At 55.7% G+C, this 17,926-nt stretch overlaps 1 protein-coding gene across 1 annotated transcript in view; it reads left to right on the forward strand.

The window, feature by feature from the left end:
- Positions 1 to 17,771, forward strand: part of TECPR2 (tectonin beta-propeller repeat containing 2) — a 94,438-nt gene extending 76,667 nt beyond the window's left edge. The window contains exons 18-20 of the mRNA XM_036264929.1: positions 14,771 to 14,912; positions 15,398 to 15,547; positions 15,887 to 17,771. Of these exons, the coding sequence (XP_036120822.1) occupies positions 14,771 to 14,912; positions 15,398 to 15,547; positions 15,887 to 16,038 (444 nt within the window). The 3' untranslated portion in view covers positions 16,039 to 17,771. The remainder of the gene's footprint in view (positions 1 to 14,770; positions 14,913 to 15,397; positions 15,548 to 15,886) is intronic.
- The last annotated feature ends 155 nt before the right edge of the window (positions 17,772 to 17,926 follow it).

Raw genomic sequence — 17,926 nt, forward strand, 5'->3', positions numbered from 1 at the left:
ACACTTTCTTGTGCACAGTATTTTGCTTGCCGTTGATCCTCTGATAGCTCCTAGCAGCATTTGTCACATTAACCACGCACCGTCGATGAACTAGGGTAACCTTGGACTGGAACGTGCGCAGGGTCCCAGCACGGAGCCATGCCTGGGTCACAAAGGGCTGCTGGGTGGACCAGCGTGGGTGGTGGTGAAGGATGCTGCTGAGTGGGTCGGAGTGACCGGGCAGTGAGCCCAGGGCATCAGGGCCCATCAGCCTGCCTGTATTCCTACCCCTCTGCCGCCACTCAGGTCCCTGCTGCCCAAGGCTCAGCCATAGGGCTGTGTGGGAGACCATGAAACCGCAAACTCCTCTTCCTTCCTCCATTTAGAGTCTAGAATAACCTTTCAGAAACAGCTAAAATTAGGGGGAGAAAGCTGTAGTTGGAGTGCCCTGTTGACTGCAGTGATGAACAGTTTTGCCCGATGGAATAGTCACAGTGGAACAAGTTCCCATGAGAGGCCGGAGGCTGCAACCGCTCACCGTGAGTTCGACAGTGACGGGCTGTGGCAGTCTGCTGGGGAGCCGCCCCTCCCTGGGGAGCTCTGCGCACGCTGGGCAGAGTCCTCTGTGCTGTGGGTGTGGGCACACACTGCTTTCCAGATTGGTTCCTGGGGGAGAGTCAGGCTTCCCGCTGGCACAGGCCTCCTGCGGTGCTTCCCCGCACTGCTCCGTCTGTTTTCTCCTGGGTAGGGGTCGCCCGGAGGGATTCTCCACAGGTGACAGTGGAAGCATGTTACTGGAGACAGCCAGGTGACTGTCCCGCACCACAGCCTAGCCTGCGGCCAGGCCTGCCCACCCAGCACGGTCTGCACAGGGCCTGCCTTTCCTGGGCACCAGGGGCTGACCGCGTCCTTGCTGAGATCCACAGTGACCATGGGCACCACTGCTGGGCACTCACCTTGTGCCAGGCTGAGCGCTTCAAGCACATTTTCCCATCTAGTCCTCAAAATATCCCAGTAAATGGTTATTCCTGCCCCCACTTGAGAAAACCCCACTCAGAGAGGATCAGAAAGAAAGTTGCCGGAGGCCTCGTGGGTAGTAGGTGGTGGGACTGGACTCCATGTGTGTGTCACCCAGCTGGGTCTGAGGACCAGTCCTGGGCCAAAACACTGGCTGCATCCCCGCGGCACGCCACCGGCGCATGACCTCCCATGTGATGTCTTAGGATAAAGCTGTCCGAACCTTGAGATGGCAGGGTCCTTCCTGAGGAGATGAGTCGGGCGGGGGGGGGTTCATGAAAAGGCACCCCTTGTTTGAGGACGACTTGTTTGAATCCAGGTGTTCGAATGTAAGTGGAGTTGACATGTTTCTGTCATGATCTACCTCTTTCTGCCTCATTTTGTTTATTCTTTGCCTGAGCTTCCTGTTTGTGTTTGGAACAAACGGAAGAGGCGACGGAGGCTGAAGGGCACATCAGAACTCTAGAACTAGGCTCTCCTGTTCTCGTCTCTGCTAAAACTCCCTCCTGTAGTACTTTTGGGGTGAAGTTTTAACAAAGCACTCAAAACAAATGACTCAGTTTCAGACTTGCTAACATGTAGAAGGATTTGGAGAAAATATTTATAGTTGTGTTTAGCATCTTTTTTTGGAGTTCGCTGAGTCAGTTGGATAATTTTCTGTCCACATTAAAATTAGCTCTAAAGCTAATACCACAGTTGACGTGATTTCCTGGTGCTGCTGGCACTGAGTGCAGGGTACAGGAAGGGGATCTAGCAGGGGTCCAGCTCCTGCACCCCAGCGGGACCCCACCTCTTCTTTCACACGGACCTGCTTTGCCCCTTGTGCTCCCCTCCGCCTCCGCAGCAGACCCTGCTCTGCCCTGGGCCTGGTGCCGACTCTTCCATGTGGACTGGCTCTGTCGGTTTCTCTGGGGCCCTTTACTCTACCTGGATTACAGCTTTCCGGAAAAGACAGAAACTTGGGAAACCAAGACATATATGACTGCAAATGGACAAAATGACACTTTAAAAAGTCATTTTAAATTCAACTGCTTTAGTTATATTTAGCTATATGAACAACAAATAAGACAGCAGGCTGGAGTGGCTCAGTGGATTGAGCATCATCCTGTGGACTGAGAGGTCCCAGTTTGATTCCTGATCCAGGGCACATGCCCAGGTTTCGGGCTCCATTCCCAGTGTGGGGCGTGCAGGAGGCAGCCAGTCGGTTTCTCTCTCACATCACTGTTTCTATTTCTCTCTCTCTTTCTCCCTAAAAAAAATCAATAAAAACATATTTTAGAAAAACAAAATAAGACCAATATACCAACATGACATACATAATGTCCCTGAGAATGCCATGTTCACCGAGGCTGCCGGTGGGAATGGGGCAGAGCTTGATGTGACTTCACACATCAAGATCTTTAGAGAAGTTCAGCCCTGATGACAGGGAGGCTTTTGTTGGAGAAGCATTAGTGTTAGAGAGGACCCCTCTTCTCGCCCCAAGCTGGGCCTTCCATTGATTCATCAGAATGAAATGTCATCTCCGGACACCAGAACGGAACACTTACAGGACTTTTCACTCTTTGCTCCTGATCTGAGGCAGTGCTACGTAGCCCTTGGTGTCACTCCACTCCTACCCCTCAGGGACCCACTGAGCTGACAGAGCTCACTCCCACCAGGGTACAGTGACAGTGGGAGGAGAGGAGAGCCCACAGCCCACAGCCCACAGCCAGGCTCTGGGTGCAACCGAGGGCCTGCTTCTGAGAGTTCTGGAGTATTTCCTCCTGCAGTTAAAACACTAGGCCTTGGGGGTGATGCAGCCAGCTCTCTGACCTCATTTGTGTTGTCAGGGGTTAACTCCCTCTCTGAGTCCTCAGGAGCAGCACTAAGCAGCAAGTCAGCCTCAGCCCTGGATGGGACCTTCCTGACACAGCACGTCCTTCCTGAGGCGTAGGAGTGACCGTGTTCTGGGGCCAGGAGCAGAAGGCTTCAGTGCCAGGGTAGCAGACAGAATTGCCCTGGGAGTCTCTGGGTTTTTGGGTTTTTTTTTCTTTTTTCTTTTATTGATTTTAACGAGGTTTTAATGAGAGAGAGAAGTACTGCTGGTTACATGGCTGTGCCTAGGAGGCCTCTGCTCCTTCAGGGGATGTGTCTGAGAGAGGAAGTGAGAGGGAGAGAGAGAAACATTGATGAGACAGAACATCAATTGGCCGTCTCCAGCATGCCCTCCACTGGGGATCGGGCCCAAAACCTGGGCATGTGTCCTGACCAGGAATCGGACCAGTGACCTCTTGGTGCACAACCAGGGAGCCACGCTGGCTGGACAGTCCCTGGGTTTTAATGAGAGAGAGAAGTACTACTGGTTACATGGTCATGCCTGGGAGGCCTCCGCTCCTTCAGGGGATGTGTCCAAGGCCTTGGTGAGGGATGATGCATTCACAGTGACACTGGCATGACCGTGACATAGCCTCGAGGAAGTGTTTGTATTCCCAGAGAAATGCTCACAGTAGTTACTGAGTAAAAGCACCAGTTACAAAACATGTCTGATGAGTCTGTTTTTGTATTTTAAAAAAAGTATACATTGAAAAAGTCTGTAGAGATATACAGCAAGCTCTGGCTGGTTTGGCTCAGCGGTTAGAGCGTCGGACTTCAGACCAAAGAGACCCGGGTTCGGTTCCCGCTAAGGGCGTGTACCACGGTTGCAGTTTGTCCCCTGCCCGGTTGGGGTCTTGTGGGTGGCAACTACTCCAATGTTTCTCTCTCTCTCTTCCTCCCTCTTTCCCTCCCGCTCTGTCTCAAGATAAATGAAAAAAAAAAAAAAAGATATACAGCAAAATGCTAATTGGAGCTCTCTGGGTGGTGCTGTTGTGACTGATGTTCTTCTCCCTGTAGTTGACCACTCTTTTCTGAATAGCTTGCAATTAATATACTAGTTATGGAAAGAGTAGTTCATAGCTCTGAACAACCTAATAAGAACCAGTCCTAGGAAACCAGAAATGTTCTTGAAGCTATTTGTCATCACTGTATAAACAGGGACAATGTGACAGTGTGATCTAGCGTGGTGCATGCAGCTGTGGCCCCATCCTGGTGGTGAGGAGTTAGTTCACTTAGCAAGTTATTACAACAGCTGTTATAAATAATTGAGGATGTACTTTTTCAAATTGTGGTCTGGCAAGTATAGATAAGGAGGACTGTTCTGAGTAGAGTAGGACTTTAGTGGCTTTGGAGCTGGCCTTTGCCACTTACCAGAAGCAGTCCAGGCTTCTTGTGCAGCCACAGCGTGACCTGCCCTCCAGCGGTCGCCAGGATGAAGGGTCACGTGCACACACCCCGAAAATGGCATCTGTTCTTACTGTGCTCACAGTTGACTCGGAAAGGCAGTGTGATGTGGTTCCAATTTTGTAAAAAACAGAAAGCAAAACAAGAAAATCCCCCTAAATACCTAGAAAAATCTACAACAAAGTTACTATTTTTGGTCAAGGGATTAGGAGCAATTACAATACTCATTTCTGTTTCCCATACTTACCTATCATGGTCAGGACAGGACATTTTTTATAATCAGAGAGAAAAACAGGTGCATTCGACAAAGAACCCAGACTTCGTGGGTCAGGTGCACCCTTCTGCTCTGGGACACTCCTCTGACCCCAGCCCGTGTAACTCCAGATCCCTGTCGGCCTTCCCTCCGCAACCCTACCACACGGAGGATTTTAGCCTTGGGAAGACACAGGGCCCAGTGCTCACTCTAGGTGAGGTGAGTGTGGCCTGGAGAAAGCAAGGATTCTGATTCCGGCCGGTCAGCGGCTGGGCCAGACCTCAGCCCTGGCCCTCGAAGCCCATGTAGCGCAGGCGGCCCCATCCAAGGGTGCTCGTGCTGGTGCAGCCACACACGCACCCCTGGCTCTTAGAGCAGAATTCCAGCCCTGTGCTAGGGAGCCGTGGGAACAAGCTCAGAAGGGAGGGTTCGAGGTGTCCAGAGCTTTCACAGGCCGTGGTGGTGCCAGAATGTGGAAGGTGAGCAGGATGGTGGCAGGCAGATGGGACGGCAGGGTGTCCCAAGCCAAAGGAACCGTGACTCGTGAGCAATGACTAGAGAGGCGCCATCCTGCTGGAACAGAGGGAGCCTCCCAGACAGGCTGGGCCAGGGCCGCTTGTCACCAGTGCGGGGCCACTGCAAAGCTTGAAGCCAGGCCAAGTAGCCTGGTCAGCTGACTTTAGGAAGATAGCCTGCTCAGGCGCTGTGACACAGTTCCTCACGGGGCAGTGAGAGGAGGGACAGGTGCTGAGGGAAGGCTCCCGAGACGGGCTGGGCCGCACTTCAAGTCTCCAGGAGCCACACACGGCGCATGGCCGCCGTTCTGCACAGCACAGCCCCGGGCTTGGGCATCAGCAGCAGGGGCGAGGGTGCCGGCTGGAGGGCTGTGGTGTGTGGGCACCCTGTAATTACTGTGGTCATCCCAGTGGACAGGCAGGGGCACAGTGCACTGCTGACCTCAGGGCTCTGGAGCTTTGCTCTCCGACCCTGCCTTTATTGGCCTCGTTTTCCTGACCCAGTGCAGCCGAAGCAGAAGTGCCCATGCCCCAGCGAGTCAGTGACAGCCACCAGCCTCTGCCCCAGGGCCTTGCGTGAGGGTCAGCACAGGGACCACACTCAGCACTGGTGTCCAGGGGCCACCAGGTCCCACCAGCCATATGACAGTACTGGCCCCAACCCCAGGACTCGGGCTTCTTCACTTGGGAAGCAGGCTACATGTTCCTAAAACTTCCACCAAACGTCTCTGCTCCTGGAAGGAGAGATTTCGCGTGTGAGTCCGGCCATGCCCAGGGCAGGGTGGCGGGAAGCTGCATGGGAGACCAGGTCCCAGGCAGGCAGCGCCCGACAGACCCTGAAGGGAGAGGCAGTGGAGGTGGAGACAGACCCTGAAGGGAGAGGCAGTGGAGGTGGAGACAGACCCTGAAGGGAGAGGCAGTGGAGGTGGAGACAGACCCTGAAGGGAGAGGCAGTGGAGGTGGAGACAGACCCTGAAGGGAGAGGCAGTGGAGGTGGAGACAGACCCTGAAGGGAGAGGCAGTGGAGGTGGAGACAGACCCTGAAGGGAGAGGCAGTGGAGGTGGAGACAGACCCTGAAGGGAGAGGCAGTGGAGGTGGAGACAGACCCTGAAGGGAGAGGCAGTGGAGGTGGAGACAGACCCTGAAGGGAGAGGCAGTGGAGGTGGAGACAGACCCTGAAGGGAGAGGCAGTGGAGGTGGAGACTGCGCCGGCGCAGCACCGGCACTGGCCTGAGGCGGCGCCTCCAGGACGCTCGGCCTCCAGCTCTGCTGCAGGGGTGGCGACGGGACCACGGCACAGTAACGAACGTGCATAAACATGGAAGGGACTCCTGCGGTCGCCACGCTGACAAGGAGGACAGCCAGCAGCGGTCCCCTGTGAGACTCCACTGACAGGACATTGTAGCAGGTCAGGTCACACAGAAGGGTCTGGCGGCAGAAATCAGACCCATGGCCGCCTGGGTCAGGGGGATGGCCGGCAAGGGGCACAGGCTGCTTCCTGGGGTGACCGTTTGTCAGAACTCAGGAGTGGCATGCCTACGATGTGTCACTTACTGTATGTAAACTTCGCCTCAAGAAAAAGCGGAAACAGGGTGGGAGCGGGAAGGAGGGTCGGGGGAAGGGGGAAAATAAATACATAAAATCTGAAAAGAAACAGAAAAAGGGAAAAAGTAAAAATAAATTAAAATTTATTTGTAAACAAATATTGAGCTTGAGTTAGTGATTTACATGCGGAAGTGCTGAGGGGAGTCTCTGGTGTCGCTGCTAACTTTGAGGTGTCGCCAGAAGTGAGATGGGCGGGTGGCGGACAGAAATGTAAGCGAAGTCCTGGGGGGAGAGTGAAAGGAAGGGCCGACGCGAAGAGACCTGAAGAAGTACGGCCGAATGTTCCAGATCCGATGAAGTAGTGATGTTGAGTGAAGTTGCCAGACAAAGAAAGAACCCACCCTGTTCTCAGCAGCCTCACATGTACACGCAGGTTAACACCAGTGAGCTCTACACGGTGCGCTGGAGGTCCCTCCCCTCCCCCTCCGGGGAACAGCTTGCTTTTAGCTCCATGCCCTGAACAGCTGCTCGGGGAGCCGTTTCCCGGTCCTCTAGCTCTGGGTGACCCTGCTGGAAGGGAAGGTGCGGAGCCCCATCATGGCCGTGCGCCCGCCTCCCTGCCTCCAGCCTCCCACGGGAGCCCCGCCCAGCGCTCCAGGACTGGTGGGGTGTGCTCGCCCCTGCGCCAGGGAGCAGGCTGCACCGGATCTCCCTGTCTGTACGGCTGTTTCCCTGGACCTGATCTTGTCTTCCGCCTAGCTCTCTCCATGGTTTCACACATTCAGTCTCATCTCTCTGCAGTTGTCTGTTTCCTCTCCATATGCTTGGACACATCGGGTCATCTTGGGGGAATCCCTCCTGGACATTTTGGCCGCTCGGGTCTGGCCTGACCGGCCTGGCCACCTGGGATGGTTGTGGCCTCCCTCACTCCCTGTTTATCCTCCCTTCAGTTCCTCAGAAGGGGGAGTGGTAGGTGACTTCTGGAGATGCATGTCTGAAGCCTTTCACCCATGTTCACCCTCGACCTTGGCTGGATGCAGCCGTCTTAAGTTGGAGACCGTTTCCCTTAGCAGTTTGAGGGTCCTCCTCCATCACCTCCTGGCGCAGACAGTGCAGCTGCGGAGCCCGCGCCGTTCCCATAGCTGGCCTCGGCACTCGGCCCGTGTTTCCGCTGGAAGTTTGTGAGGTAGGTCTCTTGGTCCCCAGTGTTCTGAGAGCAGAGGCGAGGTGGCTGGCGGAGGCCTGTCTCGTCCTTTGTGCTGGGCAGCCAGTGGCCTTGTCCTGGGCTGGGTCCTGGTACCCTGTCGGCAGCTCCTTTCTGCCTCGCCCTCCTGTTGTTCTGGGGGTCGTGCCTTTGTCCCGTGGACTTCTTAAACTGGCCTCCACTTTTATCTCTCCTCTCCTGTTTTCTCTCTCTGCTTTTATTCTGCTTTCTAGAAGATTCCTCGGGTTGGTTGGGCTGTTTTGTGACCAGGGAGCTCCTGTTGCCGTTTTCCAGGTGTCAGGTCTGCTGCCAGAGCGTGCTGCTCAGCGTCCTCCTGCGTGGCGCGTGTCCCGAGTTGCCTGCCCTCTCTCCTCTGCTCTCCATGCCAGAGGCTTTCCTGAGGTGGTGGCAGTCTCGGGTGTCAGCGTGGGCGTCAGCACAGAGCCTGGGGGAGCCCCGAGAGCCTGCCGAGCTGTGGACGTGTCTCTGATGGGCCCCCACCCCCAGCTGCGGGCTGCTTCCCTGGGGATAAGCACCTCGGCCACTTGCCTCTGCGCCCAGGCCCTCCTCCAGCCTGCCCTGCCCACCGCCCTCCAGCTTCCACGGCTGTGTGGCGTTTTCTCCTCTGATCCTGTCTTTGTGAGATTCGAACCTCTGTCAGCTCTGCCCCTTGGAGTGTCGTGTTGTTTCAGGAGGGAGCTAAAGGGCAGGTGCATGTGTTGGTTCTGGAGTCATTTCCCAGGCGGTGCTGGGGTTTCAGAGTTCGCAGGAGACTGAGACAAACCGAACGCTGAGAGCATGGTGTAGGTCGTGCCCCAGCCCACACCTCTGGGTCACAGACGCTCAGAAGACGCCCACTTCTGCCCCCTTCCTCCGATCCTCGGAGCAGCTCTGGGCGGGGGTGGGGGGGCTCCCAGAGCACCTTGGCTGTTTGAGGACCAGGGCGCTGCCTCCAGGTGAAGAGCCGAGACCCACTATGGTGTCTGATGCTTGACGGCACAGCCCTGTTTGGAGAAAAATTAAATTGGCTTTTTGCCACTTCCTTGATTTTTTCCTCCATGTTGCCTCTTTTCTTGTAGCACCGTTTAAACACCATTGTTTTGGGGCCCTCCTCTCAAACCCTGTTCCTAAGAAATAGGACCCTTCCCAGGTATGTGTTCCTAACCTTTCTCTCCTGCTCTGGAAGGGTGTGGTTCCCAGTAACGACAGCGGGGCGTCCGTCGATGGGCTGCCTGGGCCCCGCAGAGGTCCCCTTGCCATCGGTGACCCAGTGGTTAAAACAGACCCAGTGCCCCCCCAAAACTGCTAGCACCAGGGAGGGTCTGCATGCAGCCCCAGAGGGGTGAAGCCCAAAGTTCAACTCTAGGGACCGCCCACCTGGGGGCCATCCCAGACCTGCATGGGCAGCCACCGGCCAGCAGCCTCGGCACGGGCGTTCGTCGTAGCGGCTGCCACGTGACAAGCTGTTGAGGACACCAGGGCCAGTGCGGGGGATAAAGTTTCTGCAGGGTGTGTCACAGCAGCGCCAGCGCCCGTGCTGGAGTCCTTGGCGGTCTCCAGTGCTGGACAGAAAGGCTGTCACAGGCCTTGTGACCGCTGCCCAGGAAACCTGTTCCTGAGCGTTTCTCTTTAGCGTGAGCAGGTGCTGGGTCTCTGAAGTCACACCTCAGACCAGACTCGGAGGTTTCGGAAGTCACTGGAACCGGGCAGCAGTCACCAGGGCAGAGGACCTCTGGCTTTGCAGTCAGCCGAGAACTCTGCAGCCCGGGTAGGATAGTGCGGCGTGGGGACACCAGCGAGCCCACAGCAGGGCTGAGTCCAGACATTCGTCCTGTTCTCATGGAGCTGCTGTCTCATCAAATCAGATCAAAACGACCCAAGTGAAAGTCCCTGGGTGAGGGGTGGAGGCTTCCACAGCAGAGGTGCGGCGACCAGAGGCCAGAACCACGGGCCTCAGTTACCACAGTCACTGCTCCTAGGAGCATGTGGCCGGAGTGGGAGTTCTGGGGGGAATGTACTAGATGATAACCCCGGGATCCGAAACAGAAACAAGCGCGTCTCGTCCAGGACACAGACCGTGTCCCATCTCGAACTCACGTCATCTGAGCTGAGCAGCGTTTCCACACCTGGCAGCTAAGATGAGTTCTCCCCCCGAGGACGCACTGTGGGCCCCGGGCAGGCGGGCGGCCCGTGTGCACAGCAGCAGGGCCTCGGGAAGTTTAGAAATAGTCCGTCACGTGAAAACGTCATTCCTTAACTTGTCTAGTCAACATCTCAGTGTATAAAGTAAATGCTGTTGTCCTGGCCATTTTGCTAAGTGGTTAGAGCATCAGCTCACAGACAGAAGAATCACGGGTCCAATTCTGGTCAAAGGCATGTGCCTGGGTTGTGGTTCAGTCCACAGCCTCGGTTGGGGTCACATGGGAGGCAGCCAATTTGTGTGTGTGTGTGTGTGTGTGTGTGTGTGTGTGTGTCTTTCCTCCTCCCACTCTATCTGAAGATAAATGGAAAAATGTCCTTAGTGAGGATAAAAAAAATTAAATGCTATCTGGAAAGGCTCTTTTTTAAAAGTTTTTTTCTTTATTTATTTTAGAGAGATAGATAGAAATATGGATGAGAGAGAACATTGATTGGCTGCCTCCTACACGCCCCCCACTGGGGATCGAGCCCACAACCTGGGCATGTGCCCTGACCAGGAATCGAACCAGCGACCTCTTGGTGCCTAGGTCGCCGCTCAGCCACTGAGCCACACCGGCCAGGCTGGAGGGGCTCTTGACTGCTGGGAAGGAGGAATGGTTTATCCTGTAATGCTGGTGGCCTGGACTCCACAAACGTGCTCTTCCCTGTTCACAATAAGTGGTAGTGGGCGTCTGTCTGTGGAGAACAGGAGGCGGCAGCTTGGTCTTTTTTACCCCCGGGAGGTCTTGTTTGAGGGAAACTTACAGCTGAGAGCACCCCTTTGATTTGTGAAGATCAAAGCATGTTGGTGGCTGTAATTAAATTGCTGGGCATTTCTGCAAACAGGTGTGGCTCCCTTCCCATCACCTTCCCTGTGACTCTTTAAAGGGCACTTAATAAGCAGGAGCAGGTGCAGCCACACACCCACACACACGTACAGGCATGCACACACACGCAGTCTTCAGAAGCACACCCGACTATACATAATTTTTTACCATTTCCAACTGATTTTTATTTATTTATTTTTTTTTAATCCTCACCCGAGGACATTTTTCCATTTTTTGTTCAGATAGAGCGGGAGGGAGAGAGAGGAAGAGAGAGAGAGAGAAACATCGTCGTGAAAGGGACACATCGAGTGGCTGCCACCCTCACGACCAACCAGGGCCGGGGACAAACTGCAACCGAGGTACGTGCACTTAGCGGGAACCAAACCCGGGTCTCTCTGTACCGCAGGCCGACGCTCCAACCGCTGAGCCAAACCGGCCAAGGCTCCAACTGATTTTTAAATCATAAGTTCCTTATTGACTTCATTTTGTAAGTGCCATCCTTCATTCTTTTAAGTTTTTATGAAGTTTTGAGTATGAATAAGCCAAAAAAATTAAATTATTTAATCCTTACCTGAGGATATTTTTCTATTTATCTGCAGGTAGAAAGGGAGGGAGAGAAAGTGAGAGAGAGAGAGAGAGAGAGAGAAACATCGATGTGAGAGGGACACATCGACTGGTTGCTTCCCGTACAACTCCGACCAGGGCTGGGGATGAACTGCAACCGAGGTGCGTGCCCTTGGTCGGAATCGAACCCACGACTCATTGATCCACAGGCTGAGGCTCTAACTGCTGAGCAAAACTGGCCAGGGCTGAATAAGCCAAAAATTTAGGCTGCTGACCTGTTTGGTAATTGAAATTTTTATAGAGTTAATTGTTGATTCCCTTGTTAAGAAATAATAGAGTCCCATGCACACTTGGCCCAGCCCCCCGCCCCCATGATGACATCTTGCAGAGCAGTAGGACAGGGTAAGACAGTGCTCATACACCTTAATGGAACAAGGCACATCAGCTTTCTCTTTGTTAAAAAACTGTGGTAAAATACACATAACATAAAATTCCCAGTAGTGGCACTAGTCTGTTCACACTGTTGTGCAGCATTTATCACCATCTAGTTTCAGAACATTCTCATCACCCCCCAAAGGAAGCCCTGCACCCAACGGTCACTCCCCATGCTCCTCCCATCCCCCCAACTCCCTGGGCAACCACTGACCTGCTTCCTCGCCATGGGTTTCCTGCTGCGCGTGTCAGGTAAATGGAGTCACAGAACCTGTGGCTTCCAGGACCAGCTGCGCTCACGTCGCCATGTTTCCGAGGCTCGCCCTGCTGCCAGGCCAGTCCTGCCTCCTTCCTGTGGCTGAGCGACACCCCCTGCAGGCAGAACTCACTGCGCTTGCTCTCCGTGCACGTCGAGCGAGGCCCTCCCCCCGCCGCACTGACCACCGCTGAAGGCTCAGGCTGTGGTTAGCATTTTTTAACAAAGTATTTTTTCATGAAGGTATATGAACATTGTCTTTTTTCAATAGACATAATGCTGTTGCATACCTAATAGGCTACAGTGAAGTATAAACAACATTTCTATGCCCTAGAACACCAAAAATTTCATGTGACTCCCTTTATTGTCACATTTGCTTTGTGAGGTCTCTGGGTCGGACCTGGGATGTGTCCAAGGTGAGTCTGTACACTGATATGCCACACTTTGTGTATTCATGCGTCCGTGGATGGGCATTTGGGTTGCTCCCACCTTTTGGCTATCGTGAAGAATGTTACTGCTGTGAACTTGCGTGCAGTTTTTGTTTGAACATCCGTTCCAGTTCTTCTGGTGTATGTCCAGGAGTGGGATGGCTGGTCACATGGCAACTCTGTTGAACCTTTGGGGACCCGCAGACTGTTGTCCACGCTGCACCCTTTCACTTTCCCACCAGCAGTGGATGAGGGTTCCTGTTTCTCCCCATCCTCTCCCACGCTCGTTTCCATTCTCTCTTTGCAGACATCCTAGTGGGTGCGAGGAGGTGGTGCTCTGTGCTTCTGATTTGCGTTTCCGAAGGGCAGTGAAGGACGATGCGCACCTTCCCCTGTGCTTGTTGGCGTGGCACGTCTTTGGACAAATGTCTCTTCAAGTCCTCTGCCCTTTAAAAATGCGGTTGTTTTCTTTTTTGTTGTTGGATTTTAAAGTTTTTATTTATTCAGGATACTAGACCCTTATTGAATACATGGTTTGGAAATATTTTCTCCCGTTCTAAGGGTTGTCTCTTTGCTTTTCTTTATGGGTGTCCTTTGAGGTGCAAGTTACTTATTTTGATGAAGTGCAGTTTATCTTTTTCTTTGTGTTACTTATGCCTTTGGTTTTATATCTAAGAAAGCATTGTCAGATTCAGCTCTTGCATTTATTTTTGATCCATTTTGAGTTAATTTGGTATGTGATGTGAAGTAGGGGCCTCATCTTCTGCAGGTGGGTGTCCAGTTGTCCCAGCACCATTTGTTGAAGAGACTGTTCTCTTCTCACTGAATGATGTTGGCAGCCTTGTCAAAAACCACTTGACTGCGTTTATTTATGGGCTCCCCGTTCCCTTCCATTGACTTACGTGTCTATCCTTAGTCCAGGCCACACTGTTTGATCACCGTAGCTACAAAATAGTTTTTTTGTTTTTGTTAATCCTCACTCGAGGATATTTTTTCCATTGAATTTTAGAGAGTGGAAGGGAGAGGGGAAGAGGAAGAGAGAGAAACATTAATGTGAGAGAGACATATCAATCAGTTGGTTGCCTCCCACACACACTGACGGGCCGGGATTGAACCTGCCACTCCTTGGTACGTGGTCAATGCTCTAACCACTGAGCAACTCTGGCAAAATCAGGAAATGTGAGGCTTCCAGATTTGTTCCTTTTCAAGATTGTTTTGGCAATTCCGTGTGAATTTTAGGATCAGCTTTCCCATTCCTGCCGCAGTACCAGCTGGGGTGGTGTGGAGACGCACTGAGATCCATGGCCGCTGTGTGGTCCGCCTCACCTGCTTCTTGACACAGTGCACAGCCTAGCTCCTGTCTGAATCAGAGCCACTCGGGGTGCTTGTCTGGATCATTTCTGGGCCCCAGCCCCAAAGGCTGATGCGTGAGGACTGGCTCCAGCCCCAGACGGGCCGTGGAGCAGCTGCTCCATGAGTCCCAGGATCCAGGGTTCGAGCACTGCTAGGCTGCTCTTACTCAGGGGGCTGGGGTTCAGCAAGAGCGAGGGTCCTAGTTTGAAAACGGCCGTGTGGGTGCAGAGCATCCTCCACAGACTGCGGCTGCTCAGCCCATTCGGCCCTGCTTGACCACTGGAGCGAGGTCACTGGGACTGTTCCGGTTGACGTCTGTGAAGCAGCGCTCCTGGGGCCGTGTTCAGGAGCTCTGGGGCGGGCGGGAGGGTGGGTGACATTTGTGAAATCCTCTGCTGCCTTGTCACCCTAGTGCCTCCAGCTTAACCCTGTGGACCTCCAAAGCCAGGGTGCTGTGCCCGTCCGCCCTCCACCAAGTCCTCAGTTCAGCCGGGAAGCCTTCCGCATGTTCCATGCGACTTCCCTGACCTCTGGGTCTGACCCCAGTTGTGTGGTCTCAGTGCCTCGTCCACCTGTGTCCTCTGGTGTCCTGGTATTTCTTTGTGTGTCTATTTGATTAAGGGCCTGTCACCAGACTTTAAAATACAGGAGCCAAGAAAATTGATTCCCAGTTCCCGGCACAGTGCCTGGCATGTGGTAGATGCTCAAGTAAATGTCTGTTGGGTGGGTGGGTGGGCAGTGGATAGAAGGTGGAGGCATGAGCGGGTGTGTGGGTGGTGACATGTGGGCCGGCACTGGGTAGATGAGGGGTGGCTAAGTGGCTGGTAGGCTAGCAAGCAGGAGTCAGTGGAAGTTTCTAGAATCTCTTGTTGCTGTGTCACTGACCTCAGTTCTCCCTACCCCTCAACCTTGTTCTGTCCAAAAATAATGCACCCACCACTCCTTCCCCTCTGCCTCCAGCCTGCCGGGGTCACCTTGGTCAGCGTGCACTCGAACCCCAATGACCAGATGCTGTGGGCCCTCGACAGCAGGTGCAACGTGCACGTGCGCGTGGGAATCACCGAGGAGATGCCAGTGGGCACCGACTGGGACCACGTGCCAGGTAGAGGTGGGCAGGCCACAGGGGACTCTGTCGAGGCACACAGCCACAGTTGTCACACTCAGGGCTGTCTGCTTCTGCTGCCCTCCTGGGGCAGGGACGGGCATGACTAAGTCCTCGTTCGAGGGGCCCAGCCCACGTGCTGGAGCCCTCTGTGGCGTGGTCGTGGCTTTTTGTTTGTTTCTCACGTTGCCGCTGCAGCCTGACCCCGGCGCCACGCGCAGGGCAGGGGAGGCTCAGGCACTGCGCGGTCTCCGTGTCTACCCTGTCTGGGCCTCTGTCCTTCAGTCCCGACTCTCCGCAATTTGGGAGCCCTGCTGACGGGCCTCCTTCCCCTCCGCTCCGAGCCTAGCCCAGTAAGGGCACTGTCACCATGGGGACACTGGTTGGCAGGCGCAGTGTCAGGAGAGAGCAGGCTCTTGGGAAGGGGTGGTCATTCCCACCGCAGCTGGGATCTGAGGACAGATGGACACCCTTTTCGCCCTCAGGCTTGCAGGCCTGCCAGCTGGCGCTCAGCGCCCGGACCGTGTGGGCCCGCTGCCCCAACGGCGACCTGGCCCGGCGGTACGGCGTCAGCGACAAGAACCCCGCGGGAGACTACTGGAAGAGGGTCCCGGGCAGCGCCATGTGCCTCACAGGCAGGTGTCAGCTCTGCGCCGCGCAGGCCTCCCGCCTCTCAGCCCCGGCCCGTCAGTGGGGCTGTCACAGAGGCTGCTCCCACGGGTTCCCTCCCCGGAGGAGCCGCCTTGGGTCACACCTGCGGGAGGGACTCTGGCGCCCCAGCTCTGTCGGGCTCCTAGGAAGGGGACAGGGCCCTGGGCCGCCGGCTTTAAAGCCAAGGAGACTGAGGCACAGATGGGTGTGTCGGGCCCCCACCGCTAGGAAGGGCCACGTCTGCACGTGGACCAGCTCCTGACTCCCTCCCGCCCCCCCAGCGGGGTGACTGACGAGTGTGTGGCTGGCTCTTGTCCCTGCAGTGACCTCGTCAGATGAGCTGTGGGCAGTGGGCCCCCCCGGCTACCTCCTCCAGCGGCTGACAAGGACTTTCAGCCACTCGCACGGCGCCCAGAGCAGCCAGGCCGCGCCCCCGCACCCCGAGGACCTGGAGGACGAGTGGGAGGTCATCTGAAGGAGCCCGCGGTCGCTCGGGAGGGGGAAGCTGCGGCGTGCGGTGGACAGTCGGTGTCGGAATCGCTCCCTCTTGGACACGCCTCATCAGCTCTTGTGCAGACAGGTCTGGTCACGTTGACCGCCCCACACTTGCTTTCACCCGTGTTTGTTTCTGTCTTGTTCCAGAACCCACAGCCTCGGCCGAGTGACCGGAGCCGTTGCTAGAGCAGCAGCGCCTCTGACCCCTGTGCGGTCGTCTCCGTGTAGGGCGGTGCTGCTGCCAGGTCACGCACTGTTACCATGTGCTGCGTCACGTTCTCACCACCGTGCGCCCACTGCGGGGACGGTGCGGGGGCCCCCCGTGGGCAGGACGAGGCAGAGCCAGGTCAGGGGACACACCTGTGAGCCACCGCAGGCCGCCACGTTAGTGCCCAAGGTCAGTGCTCTCCAGCCACTGAATGTTCCCACGGTGGCTTCGCCTCCATCCCAGGGTCCCATCGCCTCTCGGAGGGACACAGGTTCCAGCACACATTCCACACCAGACGTCCAGACGGGACCCACGCCGTGATTGAGAGTGGGTGCTGGGCCGTGCCAGGGTGGAGAACATGCCCAGACATGCCACAGCACCCAGGCCGGGGCACGCTGCTGCCTGGAGAGAGCCTGTCAGCCTCAACACTGAAGGCCAGTGCATGACACGGAGGCCGCGCACGCGCCCCAGGCAGGTGGCGCAGGGCGTCCGACGGGAGCGTGGTGTGTTGGCCGTTGGGGAGGTGTCTTCGGAGCGGTGTCTAGCCCATGCTGCTGGTGCACGTTGTGAGGCCAGAGCATCCTCAGAGGACGGATCTCCTAATTATTGCCTTGTTTTGTTTGTTGTGTTACAAACCTGCATAAGATACCTCATTTGAAATCAAATGTTACAAATTTGGGAGAGAAATGTATTTCCTGAAACCAGGGGAAGGCCTTTCATTCCTTCCCACGGTCTATCCCAGGCTTGCGTGTCCTCAGCTGCAGCTTCCGACAGGGTGGCTGTCACCCCTGTGTGCGGGGCAGTCCTGGGGCCTGCCAGCGGGCATTTGGGTTGGTCCCCAGAAGGTCGAAGCCGTGCCTGCTGTGGTCAGTTGCTATGACCACATCAGCCAGTCCCTGGGGTCAGCCTGTGGCCCAATCACCTCGCTGGCATCAGAGCCGGAGGGCTCGCAGCCCTCCCTCCCGGACGCTGCCCCGTAGGACGGACGCTGCCTCACAGCAGTGTTAGCCTCCTTCGGCCCAGGGCCCAGGACTCGGGCCTGTTTTCTACTAGGTGAGTGTACCAGGCCCCCGGCCACAGGCGGAGAGCGGTCCCTGTCCTCTGACAGGGCCACCAGCTGTGCAGGGGGCAGGATGCTGATCCCAGGTCTTACTCCACACTTCCTTTTTATGGCACCCTTCTCTTAAAGTTGGGTGCCAGCGACTCCTCAACTTCAAAAGCCGTGCCCTGCCCACCTCCTCGGACAGCAGAGCCTCCCCGACCCTCAGACGTCACTGCGGTTACACCCAAGCCTCACTCCGTCGTCTCAGCCGCTCCACTCCAGTGAGTGCCGGTGCGCTGTCCTCCGGCCTCATGCTCCGTGTGCTTTGAGGCAGTGCAATAAACGAGACTTTTCCCAAGCCTGGTTGAGTCTGACGTGTGACCCGTGACAAGGGGCCCTCCGTGGGAGACCCTGCCCACCAGCCCCACTGCCTGGAGAGTTTGGGGGGACATGATTTCGTGACCCCTCCACATTTATATGCACCAGTCTGGGATTGGCACTCAGCTCTGGAGCTCCGGGCCTGAGCTGTCCAATGCCCTCGCTGACCTGGGGAGAGGAAGGGCAGGGAATCGAACAGCCGCACGGCCCACCAGGAGGTTGCCCACTGCAAGCAGCATC

This window comes from Molossus molossus, unplaced genomic scaffold, assembly GCF_014108415.1.
Source record: "Molossus molossus isolate mMolMol1 unplaced genomic scaffold, mMolMol1.p scaffold_m16_p_1, whole genome shotgun sequence".
Lineage (NCBI taxonomy): Eukaryota > Metazoa > Chordata > Mammalia > Chiroptera > Molossidae > Molossus > Molossus molossus.